Source organism: Puntigrus tetrazona, unplaced genomic scaffold (assembly GCF_018831695.1).
Source record: "Puntigrus tetrazona isolate hp1 unplaced genomic scaffold, ASM1883169v1 S000000746, whole genome shotgun sequence".
Classification (NCBI taxonomy): Eukaryota; Metazoa; Chordata; class Actinopteri; order Cypriniformes; family Cyprinidae; genus Puntigrus; species Puntigrus tetrazona.
This window is the reverse complement of record NW_025048355.1, coordinates 2472501-2485000: the sequence shown is the minus strand read 5'-3', so window position 1 is coordinate 2485000 and position 12500 is coordinate 2472501. Positions and strand designations below refer to the sequence as shown.

General features: G+C 40.0%; 1 protein-coding gene across 1 annotated transcript in view; it reads left to right on the top strand.

Annotated features, from left to right (window-relative positions):
* The first annotated feature begins 6761 nt into the window (after nucleotides 1-6761).
* The window catches only part of LOC122335141 (F-actin-uncapping protein LRRC16A), a 16585-nt gene continuing 10846 nt past the window's right edge, over nucleotides 6762-12500 (top strand). Inside the window, exons 1-10 of the mRNA XM_043232907.1 lie at nucleotides 6762-7103; nucleotides 8612-8709; nucleotides 10032-10082; nucleotides 10464-10523; nucleotides 10976-11097; nucleotides 11191-11288; nucleotides 11826-11896; nucleotides 12079-12152; nucleotides 12295-12370; nucleotides 12470-12500. The exon at nucleotides 12470-12500 is cut by the window's right edge and continues 58 nt beyond it. Coding sequence (XP_043088842.1) covers nucleotides 7064-7103; nucleotides 8612-8709; nucleotides 10032-10082; nucleotides 10464-10523; nucleotides 10976-11097; nucleotides 11191-11288; nucleotides 11826-11896; nucleotides 12079-12152; nucleotides 12295-12370; nucleotides 12470-12500 — 721 coding nt within the window. The 5' untranslated portion in view covers nucleotides 6762-7063. The remainder of the gene's footprint in view (nucleotides 7104-8611; nucleotides 8710-10031; nucleotides 10083-10463; nucleotides 10524-10975; nucleotides 11098-11190; nucleotides 11289-11825; nucleotides 11897-12078; nucleotides 12153-12294; nucleotides 12371-12469) is intronic.

The following is a 12500-nucleotide window of genomic DNA, read 5'->3' as shown; positions in this document are numbered from 1 at the left end:
TACATAACATAAATCGTGTGATACGAAAAAAATGATACCTTAGAAATGTTTATACCTTCTACAGTTTACGTTAATCTTTGTGGATTGCACAAACGTTTCTTCTGAGATATATTACTAAACTGAGAATAAAAAGGGCAAAAGATTTGGTTAAACAATGTTAAAAATATTGGTGATATCATTACAGATATTAATAGTGCTGCGTAGAACAAAAAGTTTTAATCACTTTTATTTATATAGTACTTTACACAGCACAGATGAGGTCTGTTATTGTAGAGGTCAATTATTGGGTCTTATCCAGACTTGATCAGCCTATCAGAAACCTCGGGGTAAACCTAAAGGTAAGAAAGCGAAACGGTTAAAGGCAACTATTAATGTTAGCACCAGTCACCTTTAGCGACTTTTAACAGAGTACATGGGATATTTCATTTTGCGGTTTCCATTACAGTCTGTTAAATTATTGCAGCATAAATGTTACTTCTATCTGTTTGCTGAAAACACTTTAAATCTTAAATTTAAACCTAGTGATCTGAAATATCCAGACATTTCTTAATGGCTACATAATGTGTAATATAATGTAGTGTAGATATATTTAGCAGTTTAAACAGCAAAGAATGGTAACAAACCACCAGACAGACTCCATCTTTCCAGACTTTTCTCTTGTGGTCTGCTCGTATACCATTGTACTATCACTTGGTAGTTTGTTTTCTGTGGATATTGGTTATGTATTGAAAATAATAATCTGTTCACAGAACCAAAACATTGAGATGAGGCGTGAAGCTGTTATCCGGAGCCTCATACTGTACCTTGGCGAGAAGGAAGAGGAACTGTTTGAAGATTGCCAGGTAAAGTGTTTTTGGTTCAGTGTCATGTTAAAATTGTATTACCATAACATACACCAGGGCTGGGGAACCTATGCTTCTGGGGGGTCTGTGTCCCGCTGAGGTTAGATCCAACCAGATCCAGGTAATCAAGGTCTGCTAGAAACGTCAAAGCATGTTTGTTGGAGCTGGTTGGGGCTAACCTCTGCAGGACCCTGACCCTCCAGGACCAGGGTTCCCCACCCCTGATGTAAAGGATAACCTTTCTGTTCTGGAGGGCCACTGTCATGCAGAGTTTAGCTCCAACTGGCCTCAACGCACCACAGTCAAGTAGTACATTTATGGCTAAAGGTAACATTATTTGGCTGTAGTGGCTCTTATGTCATGTTCAACTAATATTTTACTAAATATTTTTTTACTATTCTACTAAGCTTGTGCACTGCTTATGGGACTCATTTATGCCCTCAACCTCACATACCCCAGAGCACTGCGTTACACTTTCGAGGTGTTTCAGAAACCGTTTCTAGAATTGGATGGAATTAAGCTGTCTCCAAAAGTACAAGCTTTAAAGTCGAAGTTGCTTTCTTAAATGCACTTGCTATTGCAAGTACTGCACATTTTTGGATGCCAGTATACTCCCCAACTAAATTTGAAATCTTCCAGGTTGTATTGGACCGTTTGGACAGACAAAATGTTTTTCGGATCACTTGTGTAGATAATTAACAGTTTTGCTTTTGAATTTAATTTCACCATTGTGAAAAGTGGTGGGAAGACACTTGCATATTAGAACTGTTTTCAGCTTTGTGCCGACTAAGGCATCTGGTTTTTTTTTTTAGAGCACTAGTCTAAAGTGCCATGTTTAATTGTTGAAACTGCATTGTTTTAGACTATTTTAAGTTTAACTGAATTCATAAAAGCACATCTTTAACTGTTTATCAAAATGTTTTTATGCATTTTATGCATTGTTTTATATTTTATGCATATAATGTTGTAATGTTTAGAGCACATGTCCAGAGTGCTGTGTTGAATGTTGAAACTGCACTATTCGAGAGGATTGTTACTTTTATTGAAATAGTAAAAAAATGTTACATCCATGGATTATATCCATGATTGTTTAAAACTCATCCCATGTTTTTGTATTCCTCTTGGGGTTAAAACACTTTCTGATCTTGACAAATTTAGTTGTTTTCAGAACTCCAATCCCCAGGGAAACGGTTGTCGTGCAAAAAACGGAGGTTTGTGTGAGTCATTGTTTAATGTTGAACAAAATAAATGTTAATTGTCTAAGCCGTGTGTGGGTTTATTTAAATGAAGACAAAATTACTATATTTTTAGAAATATTTAATTAGATATATTTAATAAATTAATTGAAATATTAAATAAAACTTACCTTATATCAGTAAATAAAATCGACTTAATATTTTAAGGACAGCTGTGGGTTTATATTAAAAGAATATATAGACTTTATCTAAATGCTTAGAATAAATATAGTTCCTACATTAAAAAATATTAAGTAATATTTACTTAATATTTTAACATATTTTATGTCATAGTAATACATAGATTTTACTTGATTCTGGTAAATGTGTTTTATTTAAAATTATAGCAGTAAATTTTACTTAAACGGTGTTAGTGCAAATTGTTACGAGGATTTTATTAAGTAAATTTTGCATGTTATTTTTTTCAGTGTACCTGATGCTCCGCTTTGCCTTTTGGGACGAGATTTGCTTCATAAACTTGGTGCTCATGTTACATTTGACAATAATTCTCTGCAACTCATGTTTGCTGCCGTCTATTCTCTCACTGTTGATGCAGGACGCGCTCCTTTGGAGGAATCAGCTGCCTCTGCCTGAGCAGGATTCAGATCTCTACGGCTTGCAGGCCAGATGTGTCTGAATCTGTCCTGGACGAGAGGAATCACCGAGTTAATTGCACTAACGAGAGCTTGTCAATTGGCAGAAGGCCAAGTGGGCAGCCAAAGAGGTAATAGTCAGTCCACATGTAGACAAAGCAGGCACGGATAACTGATGATTTAGATGTTAAGCTGTTACAGGCTAACCCTACGCAAGCTGATTTGACTCATTGGGCAGCAAGTGAGGTGAAACCGGACCATGCAGGTATTTTGAGAGACAAGCAGGGCAGGATTGCAGTGCCAGCATCCGCTGTCGTCATGCTATGTAGACGTTATCATGGCGTTTCATGGCGAAATCGGAATCGATTGTATTGCATGGAAAATGTCTGCAAAAATACCCTGTTGTTTCTAGATGCTTGTTCGGTGTGCGCTAAAACCAACAAACACAAAGCCATGACATGATTCTCTTCCACACCCAGAATCGCCGTCTCAACATTTGCAAATAGACTTCACGCACATGCCTCCGTGTGGGAATCACAAACATCTACTTGTGATAGTGGATGGGTTTTCAAAACGGCCAGAGGCTGTCCCGTGTGGAAAAAGAAAACGCTGAGACAGTAGTAAACGTTTTGGCTAAAGAAATTATACCACGTTTGGGTATACCGTCAGTTATTGAGAGTGACAATGGCACACCGTTTGCCTCTGAAGTGACACAGCTATTGGCTAAAGAGCTTAATATTAATTGGCACATTCCCTACCATCCACAATCAGAGTCACATGTGGAACGGATGAATCAGACTGTAAAAAACGAAGGCTTGTTTGGATAGTGGTCGAAAATGGGTTGACGTATCGAAATACGAATGTCCCCCTCAGTGACGACAAAGATGTCTCCATTTGAAATAATCACGGGCAGACCTTTCCCAACCCCTCGGGTTAAAGGCAGTGCTGGTACTTTTTCCACAGGAGACATGGAGGTGATCCTCGCGGATTACGTGGATTCTTTGGTGAAAAGGTCTCTCCCTCTTCCAGCCGGAGGACCAACTCTCTCTTTCGCTCCTGGCCAGCAGGTGTTAATAAGGTGTCTGAACCCAGGTACCTTGGACCGGCGACTGTGATCGAGTGCTGACTGACTTCCAGCCGCAGCGGAAACACGCCAGCAGGATAAAGGCAGCTCCGGGCGGAAGGGATCGACCTACTGCACCAATCTCACAAGACAGAAAGTTATTTGACCATGTTTGCAAAATACATGCTGCATATAGCCATATTTACCTGTGTGTACACCTATATTGATACCGGTAATGAGACATGGTCAGAGCACATGGAGACACCACATCCATATGCTACGAATATGTGGTGACGCTTTGAAATGATACTGCTGGAGCTGGAGGGAAAAGGGATCTTGTTATGTATGTACCCGAATGCCCCAGTGGTTGGCTATGGATGGAGTGATGAGACGGTAAGAGGGAAGCGTGGTTTTGTTGGAACTCATGGAGAGATGGACATTTGATAGATGAAGAGCTGATGAATATGTCTAGAGATAAGAGATAAGGAAGTAGACAAGGGGAGTTTCTGGATTGGCTTATTGGATGGAAAAAGATGTTAGTGACTGCTTTAATTCCCATGGGAGTGATTTTATTAATCCTTGCATTTATTGTGTGCTGTATTATCCCATTTATTAGATTTCTGATTCGCCGTGCTGTGAATACCCTTGTATCGTCTCATTATGCTTTGGTGAGAAGGGTGAATATTGAGCTTATTTTCAGTAACTTTTAGAAAAACGCATGATGGATGAGTGATTTCAGGGAGTGTGTTTTTTTGTTGTTTAGTTTAAACAAAAGCAGGAATCTGTTATATTTTGACACACTCTCCTCTGGGAGATCCTCATGTCCTTGTCCTCTCTACAACTCTGGTTCTTTATTTCATTCCCACATGGACGCTTTCCTCCCTTTTTCTACGTACGTGTATTTTAGTCTTTCCTTACAGTTCAGTAGTATCTCTGAGTCTGGATGTTGGACGGGTTCAGGCGGTCACTGGTGTGTACTTTGAGTCGTGGGGTGAATGGGTTCACGCTAAACTCTTGATATTTGACAAGAAGAAGTGTTTTTCTGCGTCCATAAGTATTCCTCATATGTTCTTAACTTCCTTTTGATATCTCTATCTTATATAAGTCCATATCTTTTGGCGTGTATACAACATGTGCCCTCTTTAGTTTCATTAGAGGGGTAAAACAGATGTCTTTATAAACCATTGTATTCTGGAATAAACTTTGGAGTAAGGATATAACGGTCTCTGTGTGTTTCCCTGCTCCCCGGCCGTATCACCCTATGAGATCGAGAACTCGTCGAGAGTTATTCTACAAGAACAACGGATTATTTAACAAATACAAACACTTCTGATGACCCATCATTGTTTACATTATCGGTCCTTCCAGATCACTTCAACACAGACACAGCTCGTGATCTCTAGAGAACTCGTGTTTTATTGTAGTTGTTGTCCAGCAGAGGACGCCCTGATCTGAGATGATGCTCAGTTCTTCTCATCTGTCTACAGACACCTGGATAAAGTCTACTGAGGGTGAATGTGAGTTAATCAGGGCTTCTTCTTCTTCGTGTCTGGGATCAGCTCAAAATATTCATGAATATGACGCTTCTGTTCGGCTGTGATTGTTTTAATGTAATAATCCCGAGTCGGTCTGAATGATTGACAGGAGACTACTTTTAACAAGAAAACTCTCACACGTTTAGATAAAACCACTCCGTTACACCAGAAACATGAGCGTGATGAAATGTAGGCCTTCTCTGACCGATATTAGATATGGAAAAAAGTAAAAACCTATTTAACATCTGAACATACTTTCAGGTGAAAACATAGTGTTTAAATGATGCTGCTGTGAGATACTTTAAACATTAACTCGATGAGATTCATGCATTGATTTTACATTGTTACTGAAAAAATATAAAATTGATTTTTTTGATAGAGTTATGTTTATTAACCAAGAAAACGTGGGACATGACTTTACATCTTATTAAAAAACATCTATCTATCATATAATATCTATCTCTCTATCTGTCTATCTATCATATAATATCTATCTATCTATCTATCTATCTATCTATCTATCTATCTATCTATCTGTCTATCTATCTATCTATCTATCTGTCTATCTATCTATCTGTCTATCTATCTATCTATCTATCTATCTATCTATCTATCTATCTATCTATCTATCTCTCTCTCTATCTCTCTATCTATCTATCTATCTATCTGTCTATCTATCTATCTATCTATCTATCTATCTATCTATCTATCTATCTATCTATCTATCTATCTATCTATCTATCTATCTATCTATCTATCTATCTCTCTATCTATCTATCTATCTATCTATCTATCTATCTATCTATCTATCATATAATATCTATCTATCTATCTATCTATCTATCTATCTATCTATCTATCTATCTATCTCTCTCTCTCTCTCTCTATCTCTCTATCTATCTATCCATCTGTCTATCTATCTATCTATCAATCTATCTATCATATAATATCTATCTATCTATCTATCTATCTATCTAACTATCTATCTATCTATCTATCATATAATATCTATTTATCTGTCTATCTATCTCTCTCTCTCTCTCTCTCTCTATCTCTCTATCTATCTATCTATCTATCATATAATATCTATCTATCTATCTATCTATCTATCTATCTATCTATCTATCTCTCTCTCTCTCTCTATCTATCTATCTATCTCTCTATCTATCTATCTATCTATCTATCTATCATATAATATCTATCTATCTATCTATCTATCTATCTATCTATCTATCTATCTATCTATCTATCTATCTCTCTCTCTCTCTATCTATCTATCTCTCTATCTATCTATCTATCTATCTATCATATAATATCTATCTATCTGTCTATCTATCTCTCTCTCTCTCTCTATCTCTCTATCTCTCTATCTCTCTATCTATCTAGTCAAGGTCAGGTTTGTCTTGCACGCTGTTTTGTGTAGTTGTGTGTAAATCTGTGCAGTGAGTGACGGGCAGGTATGAGGTGAGCGGTGGGCGGGGCCTGTTCCTCGTCGAGGAGCTGCTTCACTCTGGATCCAGCGGAGTGTTTCTGGAACCAGCTTTGTTTCTGGAAATACTTTTGTTTCTGGAGCCAGTTGTATTTCTGGAGCCAGTTTTGTTTCTGGAACTAGCTGTGTTTCTCGAACTGTTTTTTTCTTCTTCTTCTGAAACTAGCGGAGTGTTTCTGGAACTAGTTTTTCCTCTGAAACTAGCGGAGTGTTCCTGGAACTATCTGTGTTTCTGGAACTAGTCGGGCGCGTAACCGCGGCTCATGAGGATTCTCCTGAAGTTCTCCTTCAGGTCCGGCAGCGAAGATGAGCGCAGAAGACGCGGACGTTCCTCAGGATCTGCTGGGTAAGACACAGACATGTGAGACCCATCAGAAGATGTTTTTGGGTGTTTAAACCTTTAAGACACGCTGTGTTAGACTCTTAGTGATGTGTGTGCGAGCGGTGGGCGGGGCCAGTGCAGACCCCGCCCACGCGGTGCGACATCAAACGGATATTTGACCTTTTTTAGCCTGAAAAAAATATTCACTAAGATTAAAAAGTGTTTTACAGGAGTGCCTTGGAGAGGCAACCAGGACTCGTATTAATATCAAAGTTGCGACATGCAAGACTGAAATCAATCATTACCCAACAATATTTACTTTCCAAATAGATTTAGATTTAGATTAATATAATCTATAATACATCAAATGTATTTTAGTATAAATAAGCTGTAGTCTATAATTGTAAATATATTTAGAAATATTTGTATTATATTTAGAAATATCTAGAAACTATTAAAAGTTTAATTAAAATTAAATACAGGTTATTTTACAAGGAAATTCTATTTCAGTTTTTCTAATTCTATTTTTATGATTAATTAAGAGTGTTGCTTGATGTTTTTATGATTTACTTGCTTGTGATTCACTGACAACTGTTTTTACATAATGTTTCTGTTAATAATATCAATAATTGCATTAAAAGCAACAAAACATCCAAAAAAAAGACTAAATGTCAGTTAATAAAAAAAGAAGTGAAAAAAGAAGTGAAAGTACGGAGAACAAATGACAGAGGACCTATATGAACGTTTATATCCACCAAACCTCTCAGTTCATAATGTGAGATGATGATGTTCTGATAATAATTAATAGAAGGTTTTTCATAGAAGCTTGTGTGTGTGTGTGTGTGTGTGTGTGTGTGTGTGTGTGTGTGTGTGTGTGTGTGTGTGTGTGTGTGTGTGTGTGTGTGTGTGTGTGTCTGTGTGTCTCTGTGTGTCTGTGTGTGTGTGTGTGTGTGTGTGTGTGTGTGTGTGTGTGTGTGTGTGTGTGTGTGTGTGTGTGTGTGTGTGTGTGTGTGTGTGTGTGTGTGTGTGTGTGTGTGTGTGTGTGTGTGTGTGTGTGTGTGTGTGTGTGTGTGTGTGTGTGTGTGTGTGTGTGTGTGTGTGTGTGTGTGTGTGTGTGTGTGTGTGTGTGTGTGTGTGTGTGTGTGTGTGTGTCTGTGTGTCTCTGTGTGTGTGTGTGTGTGTGTGTGTGTGTGTGTGTGTGTGTGTGTGTGTGTGTGTGTGTGTGTGTGTGTGTGTGTGTGTGTGTGTGTGTGTGTGTGTGTGTGTGTGTGTGTGTGTGTGTGTGTGTGTGTGTGTGTGTGTGTGTGTGTGTGTGTGTGTGTGTGTGTGTGTGTGTCTGTGTGTCTCTGTGTGTCTGTGTGTGTGTGTGTGTGTGTGTGTGTGTGTGTGTGTGTGTGTGTGTGTGTGTGTGTGTGTGTGTGTGTGTGTGTGTGTGTGTGTGTGTGTGTGTGTGTGTGTGTGTGTGTGTGTGTGTGTCTGTGTGTGTGTGTGTGTGTGTGTGTGTGTGTGTGTGTGTGTGTGTGTGTGTGCAGAGAGCGTTCAGGATGCCGTTGGGCAGCAGGTGAAGCTGTGTGTCCTTAAGAAAGTGAACCTGGAGGTCAAAGGTGACAAACTAGAGAACAGAATCCTGGTGAGTATGCGTTTCTATCAGGACGCTGAGTATCATAATAAATAAACCCTTCAGCCAAAAATAAAAATGTTTTCTCCCCCGGGGCATCCCAGATCAGGACGAGTGTGTTTCTTCATCAGATCTGGAGAAGTGAGTGGAAGCGAATGGGTGCCGTCAGAGTGAGAGTCTGATAAAAAGTTAAAATGATCTTAACGCTGGATTAGTCTGATCTTCTGTCTTCTCCTGATGTTCACTGATGGACCGGAGCGCTGGGGATTATTCTGATGTTTTACTCTCATTCTGACGGCACCCATTCACTTCCATTACTGAGACTCATTTCTACAAACTATAAACAATCAAACAAAATTATTTCTGAAATGATTTTAAAAACAGACTTTATTGCAAAGCATCTTGTGTTTGTTTCTTGTGCTGGTCATGTCGGGGAAGGCTTGTGTGTGTGTGTGTGTGTGTGTGTGTGTGTGTGTGTGTGTGTGTGTGTGTGTGTGTGTGTGTGAGTGTGTGTGTGTGTGTGTGTGTGTGTGTGTGTGTGTGTGTGTGTGTGTGTGTGTGTGTGTGTGTGTGTGTGTGTGTGTGTGTGTGTGTGTGTGTGTGTGTGTGTGAGTGTGTGTGTGTGTGTGTGTGTGTGTGTGTGTGTGTGCTGAGGTTGGGTCTTCAGTGAGCTACAGGGAGTGTTTGAGAAGTTCCTCATTGTAAAGTTCAGCCGTGGTATTTATACATACTTAACCTCGTTTTCCTGCCCTGACATGAAAGAGCTCTGTTCCTCTAGGCATGAACACACACACACACACACAGAGACAGAAACACACACACACTCACACACACACACTGCATTCCAGGAGCTTCCACAAGATTTAGCAAGAAATGCACAGCCTTTAGTCATGAGTGTGTTATCTGGAGCTCAGTAGATCAGTCATGACGGAGACTTCTCTGTAAATACCACCAGAACTGAAACACGAAAATAAGATTTTAAGGATTTGCTACTGGTTTCAGTACACTGCTGTTTATAGTACACATGACACTAGACTACAAGCACTGTATACTACCAGTACATACTTAACACTTACAAAAAAGATCATAATTTGCTCAAAATTGTATTAAAATGCAAAAACAATAAACACTTTCTGAATATGCAATCTAACAATATCATGTAATCATACTAATGACTGAGGAGTTTATTCTTGCACGATCTATTCTGTTTTATATTGTAGTGTTGTAGTGTAGTATGCATTAAACATGAACTCTGAACACTGAGGAGAAAAGTGCACCAGTTTTTATAATAGTTTTTGCTGTATTCTTCTTCATTTTCTCTGGTCTCTCCACAGACTCTCGCTCCTCATCGAGTGTTTCTTCTGAACACAAGAGTCCCTGCTAAAGTGAGTGTGTGTGTGTGTGTGTGTGTGTGTGTGTGTGTGTGTGTGTGTGTGTGTGTGTGTGTGTGTGTGTGTGTGTGTGTGTGTGTGTGTGTGTGTGTGTGTGAGTGTGTGTGTGTGTGTGTGTGTGTGTGTGTGTGTGTGTGTGTGTGTGTGTGTGTGTGTGTGTGTGTGTGTGTGTGTGTGTGTGTGTGTGTGTGTTCTCTTCTCTGTGGATCTATAAACATGTTCAGGGTTTGTTTCATTCAGTCACTCTTCAGTCATTTCTGTGTTTTTCTGTTAGTTTGTGTGAGATTGTGTTTATTTTGGATCTGTATTTTTTCAGTAGTGTAATGATGTGTGTGTGTGTGTGTGTGTGTGTGTGTGTGTGTGTGTGTGCTGCAGGTGGATCAGTCCTTCAGTGTCTTTGACATTCAGAGCATCAGCAGCGTCAAACAAAAACAGGTGGACTTCAGTGTCACATGATCTTCAGAAATCAAAATAATATACTCATTTACTGTTTGAGGATCATTTCTGGTTATTATTACTGTTGAAAAAACTTGCTGCTCAATATTTTTGTAGAAACTGTGAAGAACTACAGTTCACAAGTTTATAGTGTGTTAGATGTAAAAAAAAAACTAAATTTATGACTACAACTATATTTAAAAATGACTATATTTGTTAATCATGGATACATTTAATGAAAGAAAACTAACAGTAAAGACATTCATAATGTTACTTAAGATTTCTGTTTCAAATAAATGCTGCTCTTCTGAACTTTCTGTTTATGTTTATCGCCCTCTGCTGATTGCATTGTGCTTTAACACCTGTGTGTGTGTGTGTGTGTGTGTGTGTGTGTGTGTGTGTGTGTGTGTGTGTGTGTGTGTGTGTGTGTGTGTGTGTGTGTGTGTGTGTAGTTGCTGGTGGACTATGACAGAGGGCAGCTCTCTCTGAGACTCATGTCTGATCAAGACGCTGATGATTTTATTGCACATATAGGAACAAACGTTCAGGAGATATGTCCAGGACTCGACCCGCTGTAAGACACACACACACACACACACACACACACATACTTACACACACACACCATAGCTCCATGCATGCATATGTGTGTGTTTGTGTGTTTCAGGAGGGTAATAAAGAAGCTGTTGTTAAAGCCAGTGGAGAGAATCACCAGCCTACAGACACTCTGGGCCAATCACACTCCAGCAGAAGCAGGACCATGTGGTAAAACACACACTCTGTGTGTGTCTCTCACTCTGTGTGTGTGTGTGTGTGTGTGTGTGTGTGTGTCTCACTCTGTGTGTGTGTGTGTGTGTGTCTCTCTCACTCTGTGTGTGTGTGTGTCTCTCACTCTGTGTGTGTGTGTGTGTGTGTGTGTGTGTGTCTCTCTCACTCTGTGTGTGTGTGTGTGTGTCTCACTCTGTGTGTGTCTCTCACTCTGTGTGTGTGTGTGTGTGTGTGTGTGTGTGTGTGTCTCACTCTGTGTGTGTGTGTGTGTCTCTCTCACTCTGTGTGTGTGTGTGTGTGTGTGTCTCTCTCACTCTGTGTGTGTGTGTGTGTGTGTCTCACTCTGTGTGTGTGTCTCACTCTGTGTGTGTTTCTCACTCTGTGTGTGTGTGTGTGTGTGTGTCTCTCACTCTGTGTGTGTGTGTGTGTGTGTGTGTGTGTGTGTGTGTGTCTCTCACTCTGTGTGTGTGTGTGTGTGTGTGTGTGTGTGTGTGTCTCTCACTCTGTGTGTGTGTGTGTGTGTGTATACTGCAGGTGGTTTCTCACGGCTCTACTGGTGTGTGTGTGATCAGATGAATGTTCCCTGCAGAGACGAGGTTCAGTGGGTCAGTACAGCTCTATTCTGTGCATCTTTTCTGGACTGGTCCGGTCTGCACTGGACTGGACTAGACTGGTCTGGTCTGGACTGGTCTAGTCTGGTCTGGTCTGGTCTAGTCTGGTCTGGACTGATCTGGTTTGGTCTGGTCTGGTCAGCGTCTGTCTCACAGCTCTGTGTTTGTCTCTGAAGGACGTGGACACCATCTACCTGTCCCAGGACACACGGGAGCTCTGTCTGCAGGACTTCATACACCTGGACACCAGGTGACCCGCACACCTCTGATCAGATCAGACCTCTGTGTGGATTATTACAATTAATGGTGCAGCGTTTGAACATGAAATATTTACACTGCAGCAAAAGATAGAAATAACTGACTGTGTGTGTGTGTATGTGTGTGTTGTCCAGGGATCTGATGGCCATCACTGCTGCTCTGGAGTTCAACCAGTGGTTCATCAAACTCTCCATCAAGGACTTTAAACTGGTGACTGTGTGTGTGTGTGTGTGTGTGTGTGTGAACATGAAGCAGATGGAGGGTGTACTCATACACTGATTGTGTGTGTGTGTGTGTGTGTGTGTTTAGAGTGCAGATCTGTGTGATCAGATACTGAGAG